The sequence below is a fragment of the Denticeps clupeoides genome, chromosome 9 (genome assembly GCF_900700375.1).
Source record: "Denticeps clupeoides chromosome 9, fDenClu1.1, whole genome shotgun sequence".
In the NCBI taxonomy this organism is placed as follows: domain Eukaryota; kingdom Metazoa; phylum Chordata; class Actinopteri; order Clupeiformes; family Denticipitidae; genus Denticeps; species Denticeps clupeoides.
The window spans coordinates 5,207,040-5,219,483 of record NC_041715.1 but is presented as its reverse complement, the minus strand read 5'-3'; the positions used below and the strand labels follow the sequence as shown (position 1 = coordinate 5,219,483).

Below are 12,444 nucleotides of genomic sequence, written 5' to 3'. Positions count from 1 at the left end.
GTACAGGCACACGTTATACACTACACGTACAAGTACACGCACACGTTATACACTACACATGCAAGTACACGCACACGTTATACACTACACGTACAAGTACACGCACACGTTATACACTACACATACAAGTACACGCACACGTTATACACTACACATACAAGTACACGCACACGTTATACACTACACGAACACGTACACGCTACACTACACGCACACGTTATACACTACACGCACACGCTACATGCTACACACTACACGCACACGTTATACGCTACATGCACACGTTATACGCTACACGCACGCACAAGCACGCACACGTTATACACTACACATACAAGTACACGCACACGTTATACACTACACGAACACGTACACGCTACACTACACGCACACGTTATACACTACACATACAAGTACACGCACACGTTATACACTACACGAACACGTACACGCTACACTACACGCACACGTTATACACTACACGCACACGCTACATGCTACACACTACACGCACGCACAAGCACGCACACGTTATACACTACACATACAAGTGCACGCACACAACACGTACACGCTACACGCACACGTTATACACTACACACACACGTACACGCTACATGCTACACACTACACGCACACGTTATACGCTACACGCACGCACAAGTGCGCACACGTTATACACTACACATACAAGTACACGCACACGTTATACACTACACAAACATGTACACGCTACACTACACGCACACGTTATACACTACACGCTACATGCTACACACTACACGCACACGTTATATGCTACACGTACACGCTACATGCTACACACTACATGCACACGTTATACGCTACACACATGCACAAGCGCGCACACATTATACACTACACATACAAGTGCACGCACACGTTATACACTACACAAAACACGTACACGCTACACTACACGCACACGTTATACACTACACACACGTACACGCTACATGCAACACACTACACGCACACGTTATACGCTACATGCACACGTTATACACTACATGCACACGTTATACGCTACACGCACACACAAGTGCGCACACGTTATACACTACACATAAAAGTACACGCACACGTTATACACTACATGAACACGTACAAGCTACACTACACGCACACGTTATACACTACACGTACACGCTACATGCTACACACTACACGCACACGTTATACACCACACGCACACGCTACATGCTACACACTACACGCACACGTTATACGCTACACACATGCACAAGCGCGCACACGTTATACACTACACATACAAGTGCATGCACACGTTATACACTACACGAACACGTTATACACTACACACACACGTACACGTTACATGCTACACACTACACGCACACGTTATACGCTACATGCACGTTATACGCTACACGCACGCACAAGTGCGCACACGTTATACACTACACATACAAGTACACGCACACGTTACACACTACATGAACACGTACACGCTACACTACACGCACACATTATACACTACACGTACACGCTACATGCTACACACTGCACACACGTACACTCTACATGCTACACACTACACGCACACGTTATACACTACATGCACACGTTATACACTACATGCTACACACGACACGTACATGCTACACACTACACGCACACGTTATACGCTACATGCACGCACAAGCTCGCACACGTTATACACTACACATACAAGTACACGCACAGGTTATACACTACATGAACACGTACACGCTACACTACACGCACACATTATACACTACACGCACACGTACACACTACATGCTACACACTACACATACACGCTACATGCTACACACTACACACACACGTTATACGCTACATGCACATGTTATACACTACACGCATGCATGAGCGCGCACATGTTATACACTACACATACAAGTACACGCACACGTTATACACTACATGAACACGTACACGCTACACTACACGCACACGTTATACACTACACGCGCACATACACACTACATGCTACACACTACACGTACACGCTACATGCTACACACTACACACACACGTTATACGCTACACGCATGCACAAGCACGCACATGTTATACACTAGACATACAAGTACACGCACACGTTATACATTACATGAACACGTACACGCTACACTACACGCACACGCTACATGCTACACGTTATACACTACACACACGTTATACGCTACACGCACGAACAAGCGCACACTATACGCACATGTACATGCACACGTTATACGCAACACGCACGCGCTACACGGCACGCACAAGCGTTATACTCTACACGCACATGCGCAGACGTTATATGCTACGCGCACGCGCTACACACAAGTGTGCACACGTTATATGCTACACACGCACGCACACGTTATACACGCGCACACACTCTACACGCACATGCTACACTCACGTGCAAGCATGCACACATTATACGCTACACACACGCTACACGCACATGCTACATAGTTTGGGGGTGAGGTGGATGTTCAGTGCATCAAATTGTTGCCCATGTTGTCCCATGTGCACCAACAGAAGCTCCTACAGAGGACGTGAGCATGCCAACCAGCCAATGGAGCAGTGGAAGAAGGTTCCATGTTACGTTGCAGTTCCGTTACCATGGTGCGTCATTGTAGGGAATGTTCTACTGGGAAAACCGTGGCGTTTGTCCCAATGTGGCTTCAGGACCACAGCAATGAATTTGAGTCTCTCAACCCAATCGAGCATCGCGGGATGTGCTGGAAAAAAAAAAAAAAAAAGTCCAATCCATGGAAGTACCTTTCAGGTCGTGCTACATCACTGCAAATATGTCCAGAGACAAAGTGAAATCCATTCCTTGAGGGATAAGGGGTGTTGTTCCATTTTTGATGGGTAGTGTTAATGTTTTATTAATTATTATCATTTACTGTGTTTAAAAGTTGTGTTATGTTTCCCATCTGTAACACGACGCTCATGTTGCTCAAGGCATTTGCTGCACAATCATATGGATCCATGTGAGCCACCCCAAAGGCTGAGGGACAACCAAGTAGGTCAAAGGGCCACGATCAAGGATGCACGTGCTCCAGACCCAGATTTCTCCATGCCGACAAAACAGCGCTCTCGAGCGAACTCGAGCGAACCGGCGGGTAAACAGGGCGATGGTGGTATTTCCCAGGATGCTCTGCTTGAATCTGTGTTAAATGCACTTCACTGTGGGATTACAGTCGGGGATTAAAGTAAATTCAGACTTGTTCCTAAACACCATGCACATATTACAGAATTGTTGCGCCGCTTTTGAGTTTCGGGATTTTTTTATTATTTTTTTTATTTGCATGTAGCAGATGAAATGCAATAAACAAGAGGCATTGCTTTTTAGAGGGTGTCCAGAAGACAACGCATGACAATGTGAAGTGGTTTCGTGGTGTGACGTGCCAGTTTCCTGTAATTTGTCTGCATGCTAGCTGAAGGCCGTGTTGCGTTGGATGTCTATGTGGCACTGTTTCAGTGCGCTGAAAACTGATAAAACAAACTGCATTTCCTTTCATTGCACATAATACTTTCTAAAGCTTTCTATATATACTGTCTATTAGGGTGGTAGTAGCCTAGTGGGTAACACACTCACCTATGAACCAGAAGACCCAGGTTCAAACCCCACTTACTACCATTGTGTCCCTGAGCAAGACACTTAACCCTGAGTGTCTCCAGGGGGGGCTGTACCTGTAACTACTGATTGTAAGTCGCTCTGGATAAGGGCGTCTGATAAATGCTGTAAATGTAAATAGCTGAAATAAGAATGGGGTGTGGCATTAGCGCCTCCAGTACACACGCCCACTTGCATTTCAGTGCAGAGAATACGTGGTGCTGAAACACCTAAAAAGAGAGAGATGGGGGGAAAAAAAAAAAAAAAAAGAGAGAAAATTGCACTCAGAAATATTTGCAATTTAAACAACCGTTTTGAAATGTGAGGTATAAAAAATTTGTTAATTCATTTATCTGAATTATTCTGAATGAGCGCTGCAGTATAATCAAATTCTTCTAATGTCTTATTAGTACAGTCAAGAACACAGAGCTGGCCTTCGTGTGGTCATCGCTTCGATGGATGGAATAATTTCATAATTTCATCGCGCATGCAAATCCTTTTTTCTTTTTTGAATGATGCCATTTGTTTTGAACTCATACTGAGTCATACTTCTGACCAGGGTACCGTCCCCACAGACTGCTCCCCAGGTGCCTTTCATGGCTGCCCACCGCTCCCTTGGGATGCTGATGGTGCTGTGGTCTCACATGTGATCAATTTCACCTAAAAAAAATTATGTTGTATCTTAGCCCTTTATCAAGTGCAAGGAAAAGACAATGTTTCTCATTTTAATTTACAAATTACAATTTTTATTTTATTGTTATTATCATATATTTTGCTCTGAGATTTAAACCAATAAAATAAATACGACTGTTAGAAATGTGTGACTACTTACTGCTGTTGAATGGGAGATACTGTGTAAGAAAAAAAGTACTGTGTAAAAAATTATGTAATTAAAAAGTGAAAAGTACTCCAATAACGCATTAAAACAAGTGTTAACAATGGCTTATCATTGCTTTACAAAGCTCAGGTTTGTCTAGTAAATGTTTATTTACTCTTTTTTTTGCATCTGTACTCGATAAAGCTTATGAAAAAAAAAAAAACATAAAAAACAAATACATAAAGCTAAATGCTTGGTGATATACAAAATTCTGCAACAGGATACATAAGACATCTTGGAAGGAGGAAGGACAGTGTGACTATTAAAAAAAAAAAAAATGAATTTGTTAAATAAATTACACTTTTTTACAAAAAAAAATACAATGCTGAGACCTTTCCGCCAATACTGTAAACAACAACAACAATGCAAGAGATGCAGCCAATGCACAATTTTTCCTCCTCTGTAATTATAATGTCGATTGTGGAATAGGAAATAAAACTTCTCCAAATGCATCTGTAACAGTGCAAGTAAGGAATGCAAAGATCGCTAGTGCAATTAAGGAAATAAAGCACATAACAGTATTTCTAAATGTTCCCCCCCTTCCAAAAAAAAATGTCTCAAATGCCCAGGTAACAGTTTCTTCCTTGAAGAACGTGACTTTCTGAAAGCTCCTATGTGTTAAAAGTGATAGTCACCAAACTATCGAACGACCATCGGTAGTCTTATAAATGCCTCGTACGCCATCTTTGGATGCCAAAATGTCTCCTGCCAAGTGTCTAAAAATAAATACAAGTGTGCCGCTATAAGAGCACTAATCCCGGGAGGGTTTCTCCTAAGTCGCCGTCGCCTGCCGCCGGTGACCCCGCCCCCCTCCTGGATCTTTAAAGGCCTTTATGGTCTTCCTCCTGGGAGCAGCTCAGCAGTCCGCTTTTATTTTGTCCAGAGAGTTGTCGATTTTTGTCAGAGTCTTTTTTATGCGTAGCGCCGTGAGTCTCGCAGAAGGATTCTGGTACCAGCACTCTTTCATGAGTTTGGCGATGGACGTTAATGTCTGGAAGAGGGAGAAAATTAATAAAACTTTCTGACAGTAATATCTACAGGGTAAAACATTATTGAGCAACTTACTGGGTCAGAGAACCATCTGTTGGGGATGTTGGGTCTCTGTTGGTCTATGCACACAACTTTTTTCATGTCTTCAAAGCTGGGGTCGCTGGGGACGACATCGTGGAAGGGGGGCTTGTAGTCTTCTACTATACCTGAAAACACGCAGACACATCGGCATGGTGGTTCGAAATGGAGACAACTCCAGAATAATGGTTTTAGAATGTGATAGCAACCAATTAATAACACGTTTAACAACGGTTAATTATTTTTCATGCAAATTACCAAGAGCTTTGCATTTTACCGCCTCTCTGGCAATTAAGTGTTATTTTGGACTTTTAACGATATGGAATATGGCAGTAATGTTGGGGATGGGGGCTGGAATGAACCACTCTCTACCAGTTATGCATATTTTGTATTCCGTGGTATGTCCAGCTCAGGCTTCATCAGATTAACGTGCCCTGGAGTGTCCCTGCGCCGGAAGCCTGCGGGGACGCTTGTACGCCATACCCCCGATATAAATAGACCCGATGCTTCTTAACGGGGGAGAAGGGTTCTGTTTCAGGCGAGACGCCGAGCGGGAGAGGCTCGGCACGTCGAACAGAAATAAATAAATCAAGCAAACGCAGAGTCGTGCCACATTTACAGCTCGAGGCACGAGGGGAAAGTTGACACCAGGCTAAGCCGGGCGCCGTGCATGAATAAAAAAAAAAAACTACAAACTGACGCTGATTTGATAAAAAAAAGGACCAGATGATAACAAATTAACTACCTCTGTTAAAAATAAAAGTTGTATAACAGTAGGCAACCCCCCCATTGTACACACTTATGTCTGTACTCCACTGTACTACAGTTTTTTTTCATGCAGCTGGTCTCGTTTCAGGGCTGAAAGCAGCACTGTAGACAAATGATTTGGCAACACTCATTAAATCGGCACAACTTTGCACTCTTAAGGAGACCTGGATGCGTAGCTTTTGCCGTTGAGCCACAATGCTGAATGCAGATAGCTTGCCATGCTGGTTGCAATATCTCATGATCTCTCATTTAACGCTCGTAGTTTTATTATTCTACTGCAGTGTGCGTTTTACAGATAAGCACTGAAGACGCTTTCGCAAAAACCCCGGTTGTGAACTTTGCCACTTTTTATTTTTTGCACAACAAGCGCAGGGAGGGGGTACGTGCTTATGTGCACAATTTCATTCAGGAGAGTGTGGAAATGCGGATCGCGCACTGACCGTTGCTGACCGTCCTCCTGGCAACCTCCCACAGCACCAGGCCAAACGCCCAGATGTCCACTCTTTTGTAAGACTCGAAGCAGTCCATCTGGATGGAGTCGTCCAGCACCTCCGGGGCCATGTAGCGCTTCGTGCCCACTTTGGGGTTGTTGCCCACGTCCAGCTCGTTGGTGTCTTGAAAGTGCATGACGGCAAGTCCTATCGGCACACAACAACAGGCCCGCTTTCATTCCTGCGTCCATCCATTCAGGTATTCGCTCACACACCCTCAACTCGAGAGCCGCACCAGCATCAGCTCATGAATCAGCGCGCATCAGTGATGAGTCACTTGTTTTGTTCATGCGGCGCCCCTACCGAGCCGCTAACGTGGCCGGCGGCGGGTCGCGAATATCGGGGAATGACGGGACACTCGTGGTGGATAAAAATAAAATGAGTGACTGTTTTTTTTTTTTTTTTTTGTAACTGCTTATTTTTCTGCTCACAAACACAAAGAAAAAGCTCTGCCTCAACAAAAAGCAGCCACGTTTACAGAGCACGTCAAATAAAGAAAGGCAGGGAAAGTGCAGGGTTGGAAAAATTCGCAATCAATTGCCATAAACGTATTCATCCTTTTTTTTTTTAAAATGCACGTGTACAATTTTTTTTTCTCGCGCATTACTCCTCACGTTTTTTTGACAGAAGACAGTTGTTGTGTCCATTAAAACAGGATTGATGAGATTGGCGGAATATCTGCTTGCACATAAAGAGGCTGTTGTCGAGGCACGAGGGGAAAGTTGACACCAGGCTAAGCGGGGCGGCGTGCATGAATCCTATAAACTGCAAACTGACGCTGATTTGATAAAAAAAGAATCACATGAGAGCAAATTAACTAACTCTGTTGCAAATAGGGATAAAAATAAAAGTTGTATAACAGTAGGCAACCCCCCATGTATCAGCAACAATTCGTCCTGAGGTCTAATGGAACGATATGAATGCAAATTGATCACTAATGTGAACAATAGTTTAAGAGAATGTAAAAATGACTCTTTTTGTCAATACGATGCACAGCAAGCACAGCACACCTTTAGTGAGCAGTGGGCAGCCATGAAAGGTGCCCGGGGAGTAGTGTGTTCTGGATTTGAACCCGCAACCCTTCGGTTACAAGTCCACTTCCTTAGCTGCTAGGCCACCACTGCCCCTGCAGTGCAGTGACTAATTAAAATGCTAAATGTGCATTTAATAGAAGCTATATAAATTAGACGGTATATCAAAACTAGTGCAATAGAGCATATAGCTGGTTCCCAGCAAGTCTTTATCGATATTTCACTACGCCATATCTCATTCTTTAAATACAGCAGGTCGCATTAAAAAAAAAAAAAACATTTATTATTCAACCACTTATCCCCATGCGGCAGGAGAAGAGAGGAGGTGCTGTGCTGGGTGCAAAGTGTTTGGGCCTGAAACATCCTGTACCCTTTTGCTTACTCGCCGCAGAGACGATTCCAAGTACTTGAGGTGCTGAGTGCTCCCCCTAATGGATTTTTGGTTAAGGTCTAACAGGCGTCCTGCCATGTTTCCTTCCTTTAATTAGCCCCAGTCGTTTCGCTGATGGATCTGGAGAGGCCTGTGGGTCCGGAGTAGGCGACTCGCTCTGGGCCCGGCACTACATGTTGCCTTTCCAGCAGCCGGGCGGCTTGTTTATCGCTCATTATGCGATTGCCAGGACATGAGATGTTTGCCGGCCACCGCAATAAATAGGGCCGCAGCGCACAACGGCAATTAAAGCTAGAGGTTGAATGAACGTGGAACATCAGTTCGTCAAAGAGCAAGTCAACAAGGCATGTGTGCTTTCTGACTACATCCTGGACTCCTCCAACCCTACAACTGTAGGACTTATTATTATATCATCCCCAGCCCTGCACTGACACCATTTGCAGGCTCACTCTACCCTGGAAGGGGGTCCCTCTCTGTATCACTCCTTCCCAACGTTTCTTCCTTTCTTTTTTTCTCTCTCCTAGAGTTTTTTTGTGTGGAGTTTTTCCTTGTGTGCAGAAGGGTCAAGTGTGGGGGGTGTCAACTGTAGGGCCTGTCAAAGCCCATTGAGACATACTGTATGTGATTTTGGGCTATATAAGAAATAAATGTTGTTGTGGTTGTTTCTTTATGGGGCAGGGCTCTAGAATGCGACCGAATTTCTCAATGGTGCAACTAGAGAAATCGGAGGTCGCACCGTTCGGGGTAAAAGAACTCTGTAAACCCCATGTGGGGGTTTTACAAAACCCCACGTTCTAAACCTATCAGAGACCGTGATTGACAGGCCGAGATGACAAATCACGTTCAAGCCCTTAAAACACTTGCACTTTTAATTATGATTTCCTTTTTTTTTATATAAATTTATCTTGTTTTAATTTGAGCTCAATGTAGAACTTTAAGCACAAAGTTACATTTCTTGTAGAATTGTGCTTCAAATAAAGAACTTTATGTAAAACAGATTGATATTTAATCATTTACAAGTCAACATTTTGCACATGTTTGTCTTGTCTTTTGTGTCCTGTTTGCATTATCCAACATGTCCTGTTCAAACTGTTCATTGTACAGAAAAGTTCTACTTTTCTCCTATAGAGATAATCTGTAAGATTTTTTTTTTTAGTTAGTATAGTTTAGTGTGTTAAAAGAATATATATATATATACATTCTTTTATGATTGCACATTATTTCAATACACGGTATACTGTGTATACTGTTGTACTGACAAAAAATTAATTATTAATCTTTAATCTTCCCTATATGCACAGCGATTTAGAAAGGAGGAAAAACAGTGAACCCTGTAAAACTGTGTTGGTAAATGTGGTGCCGGCAAAAAAAAAAAAATTTGTTCCACCTAACTTTTGTGAGCACCCCGGGGAGTTGTTCTTACCCAGGTCAGCGATACAGCACTGGCCGTTCTTGTTCACCAGGATGTTCTTGCTCTTCAGGTCCCGGTGGGCGATGGCCGGCTTGCCCTGCGTGCCAAAGATCTCCACGTGCAGGTGGGCCAGGCCGCTGGCGATGGAGAGCGCCATCCGCAGGCAGCTGCCGGTGTCCAGCGTGGCGAGCTGCAGGTAGTCGTACAGGGATCCCATCTCGTGGTAGTGAGTGATGAGCCACAGCTGAGTGCTGGAGTTCCGGGAAGTCATGTCTGAGGCGATGAACCCTGCGGAGGCAGAAAATATATTATCTACTGAATAAGACAATACTACATCACAATTTAAGAGCAATTACTAAAAAAAAAAAAAAAAAACACAACATAATAATAGTTGTCAAGTGAATAATTTAACATACATACCACAGGTTGAGGCAGATATCTGGACATAAATCATCATAACTTTTCATATTGATATTAATAAACTGTTACGCATGATAACAAACCTAAATGTTAAATTAGTTGTCTATGTAAGACATTTTCAGAATAATTGAAACTAAAAGTCCACCTAAAAAAAAAAAACGAGAAAGAATGTAGACAGGAGAGATGATTGACGGTGTGAGCGATAGAGAGGAGATAATGAGCTGAGATGAGGAGACTCTGCTTCAGGTCAATTTATCGGATCTATAAACCTTCACTCTGCGAGGCGGGGGCGGCGCTCCTGAAGACCCCTCGCGATCAATTTCGGACAAAGGAAAGGAGGCCTGTTCTGAAAAATGGTCCTTAGATGGAAACGGGTTTGAGCAGCGCGGCCGTACCCAGGATGTTCTCATGTCTCAGCAGGACAGTGTTGTAGATCTCCGTTTCTCGGAACCAAGACTTCTCATCTCGGGAGGAGAAGATCTTCACGGCCACGTTCTCGCCTTGCCACTGGCCTCTCCACACCTCCCCATATCTGCCTTTACCTGCCGGGAAGAGCATTTCGGGGTTTAAAAAAAAAAAGACTTCACCCGTACAGTCAGCGTCTGTCTCGTGTGTTCAGCTGCTTGTTCTTTAGATCCCTTCCCAGTCCTGAAGTTCTGGTCGTCTGACAAAGACAAAAGAAACCTATAACAACGCTCCCTGGTTTTATTCCTATAGGAACACAGTTGTGCCTTTTTGTTCCCGTACACTAGAGGTTATAAACACTTATTATAGAACCGTTTCCAAGGCACAAATGTAGGCGTAAGAAAGAGCAGGAGAGTAGAATAAGTGAACGGTAACTGTCGCACACTGCAAAGTACCATAGAAAAAATTAACAAATGAATGTACTAAATTACATTTTTTTTATTACCTGCTTTGCCTTTGTTGTTTTTATCAGTATGGTGTTGTGTTGCATTTAAATAGCTATGTGAAGATATTTAGATGCCTGCCGAATGATATTTATGTGAAATCTCTTTTCTTGAGACCGGAATCCTTACCCACACACTCGTTGAGGGTGATCTGTCTGGCCACGGTCCTCTGGACGAGGAACGGGAGCCCAGATCCACTGCCGGAGGTGCAAGAGTGGTCCAAGAGATCCTGGGGGGGGGGGGGGGGAAGAACGAGTAAGGTTTAATGCACGCCGCCCAGGAGAATGGTGAGAGACGCCAGCAGGCGTGGGTGATTAGCGAGGGCACCGGGAGACTCGGCGTAATCCCCGATCCAGACGCCCGAACGGGTTTCCAGGGACGGCAGCCTGGAGGGGCGCGGCACTAACACGCAACGGACAGCAGAGGGCGGCGTCGAGCCGCGGCAGCAGCAGCGGCGGAACTGGGGAATTATAATCCCATTTAAAGAGAAACACACAGGCACAAAAAGGACAAAAAGAGCGAGAAAACCACACAAAACGATGCAGAGGTTGTGGGTGAAGGAAAGAGCAAAAGAAGGGAAGGGGGGAGGGAAGCGGCGCAGCTAAACAGACGTTAGTGCGGAGGCAATTTGGAGGCGCAATTTGAAAATGATAGGAATGCAAATGGGAGGCCATAAATTCTGAAACGCGCCATTTCAGTGTCGGACCGGAGCGTCCACCGGAGCGGCGGCCGACTGACAATTGCCCGTCCTGGGCCTCATATGGTTTTCTGAAATCTGGTTTTACAGCCAGGACTCTAACTCTCCTCGGGGTGCTGGCAGGCTCGGGTTTAATTATAATGAAACCGACACTCTGCGGCGGCACTTTCGGCCCCGAGCTGCCAAGCGGTCTGCTGCTCTTCTCAAATCCATTTTTTTTTTTAAAGGGCTCTGATGTCGTCCCAAGAGCAGAAACTCAGCAAACGCACCCCAAAAATTAGGCCCACGACTGGCCACGCTGCACTGCAAACTCCGCTTGCCTTGTTTGTCTGAAGGCTTTTGATTCATGATTCATGACAGATGGGATTTGGGAGCGACTGATACGAATCCATTTTAATCAAATAAACGGTGAACACTTCACTGCTGCCAAACAACAGGGGCCGGTGCAGCGCAATACTGGGATTAAAACATTCTAAACCAAATGAGCAGCACATTTTCATAATAACAACACTCCTCGTCAGCATAAGAAACATGAGGAATTAAGCATACGACCCCTAGATGTGATGCTGTAAATTCTGTATGTCTGCTAAAAGGCATAAAGGCATAGGTATTGCAAATGAAAAGGCATGTACTTTACTTGACTTTACTTGGCAGACGCTTTTATCCAAAGAGAAGACACCAGCAATTCTCGTTCGGTTTCCATAGAGCCTGGATAAGGCCTAATAGAACATTCTAGGGA

General features: G+C 44.4%; 1 protein-coding gene across 3 annotated transcripts in view; it reads right to left on the bottom strand.

The window, feature by feature from the left end:
• Nucleotides 1-5,040: 5,040 nt before the first annotated feature.
• The window catches only part of LOC114797336 (activin receptor type-1-like), a 26,734-nt gene continuing 19,330 nt past the window's right edge, over nucleotides 5,041-12,444 (bottom strand). For all 3 annotated transcript variants that reach the window (XM_028992183.1, XM_028992184.1, XM_028992182.1), the window contains 6 exons: nucleotides 11,138-11,237; nucleotides 10,496-10,642; nucleotides 9,693-9,968; nucleotides 6,797-6,994; nucleotides 5,586-5,716; nucleotides 5,041-5,511 (listed from right to left, as the gene is read on the bottom strand). In XM_028992183.1, the coding sequence (XP_028848016.1) occupies nucleotides 5,377-5,511; nucleotides 5,586-5,716; nucleotides 6,797-6,994; nucleotides 9,693-9,968; nucleotides 10,496-10,642; nucleotides 11,138-11,237 (987 nt within the window). In that variant the 3' untranslated portion in view covers nucleotides 5,041-5,376. The remainder of the gene's footprint in view (nucleotides 5,512-5,585; nucleotides 5,717-6,796; nucleotides 6,995-9,692; nucleotides 9,969-10,495; nucleotides 10,643-11,137; nucleotides 11,238-12,444) is intronic.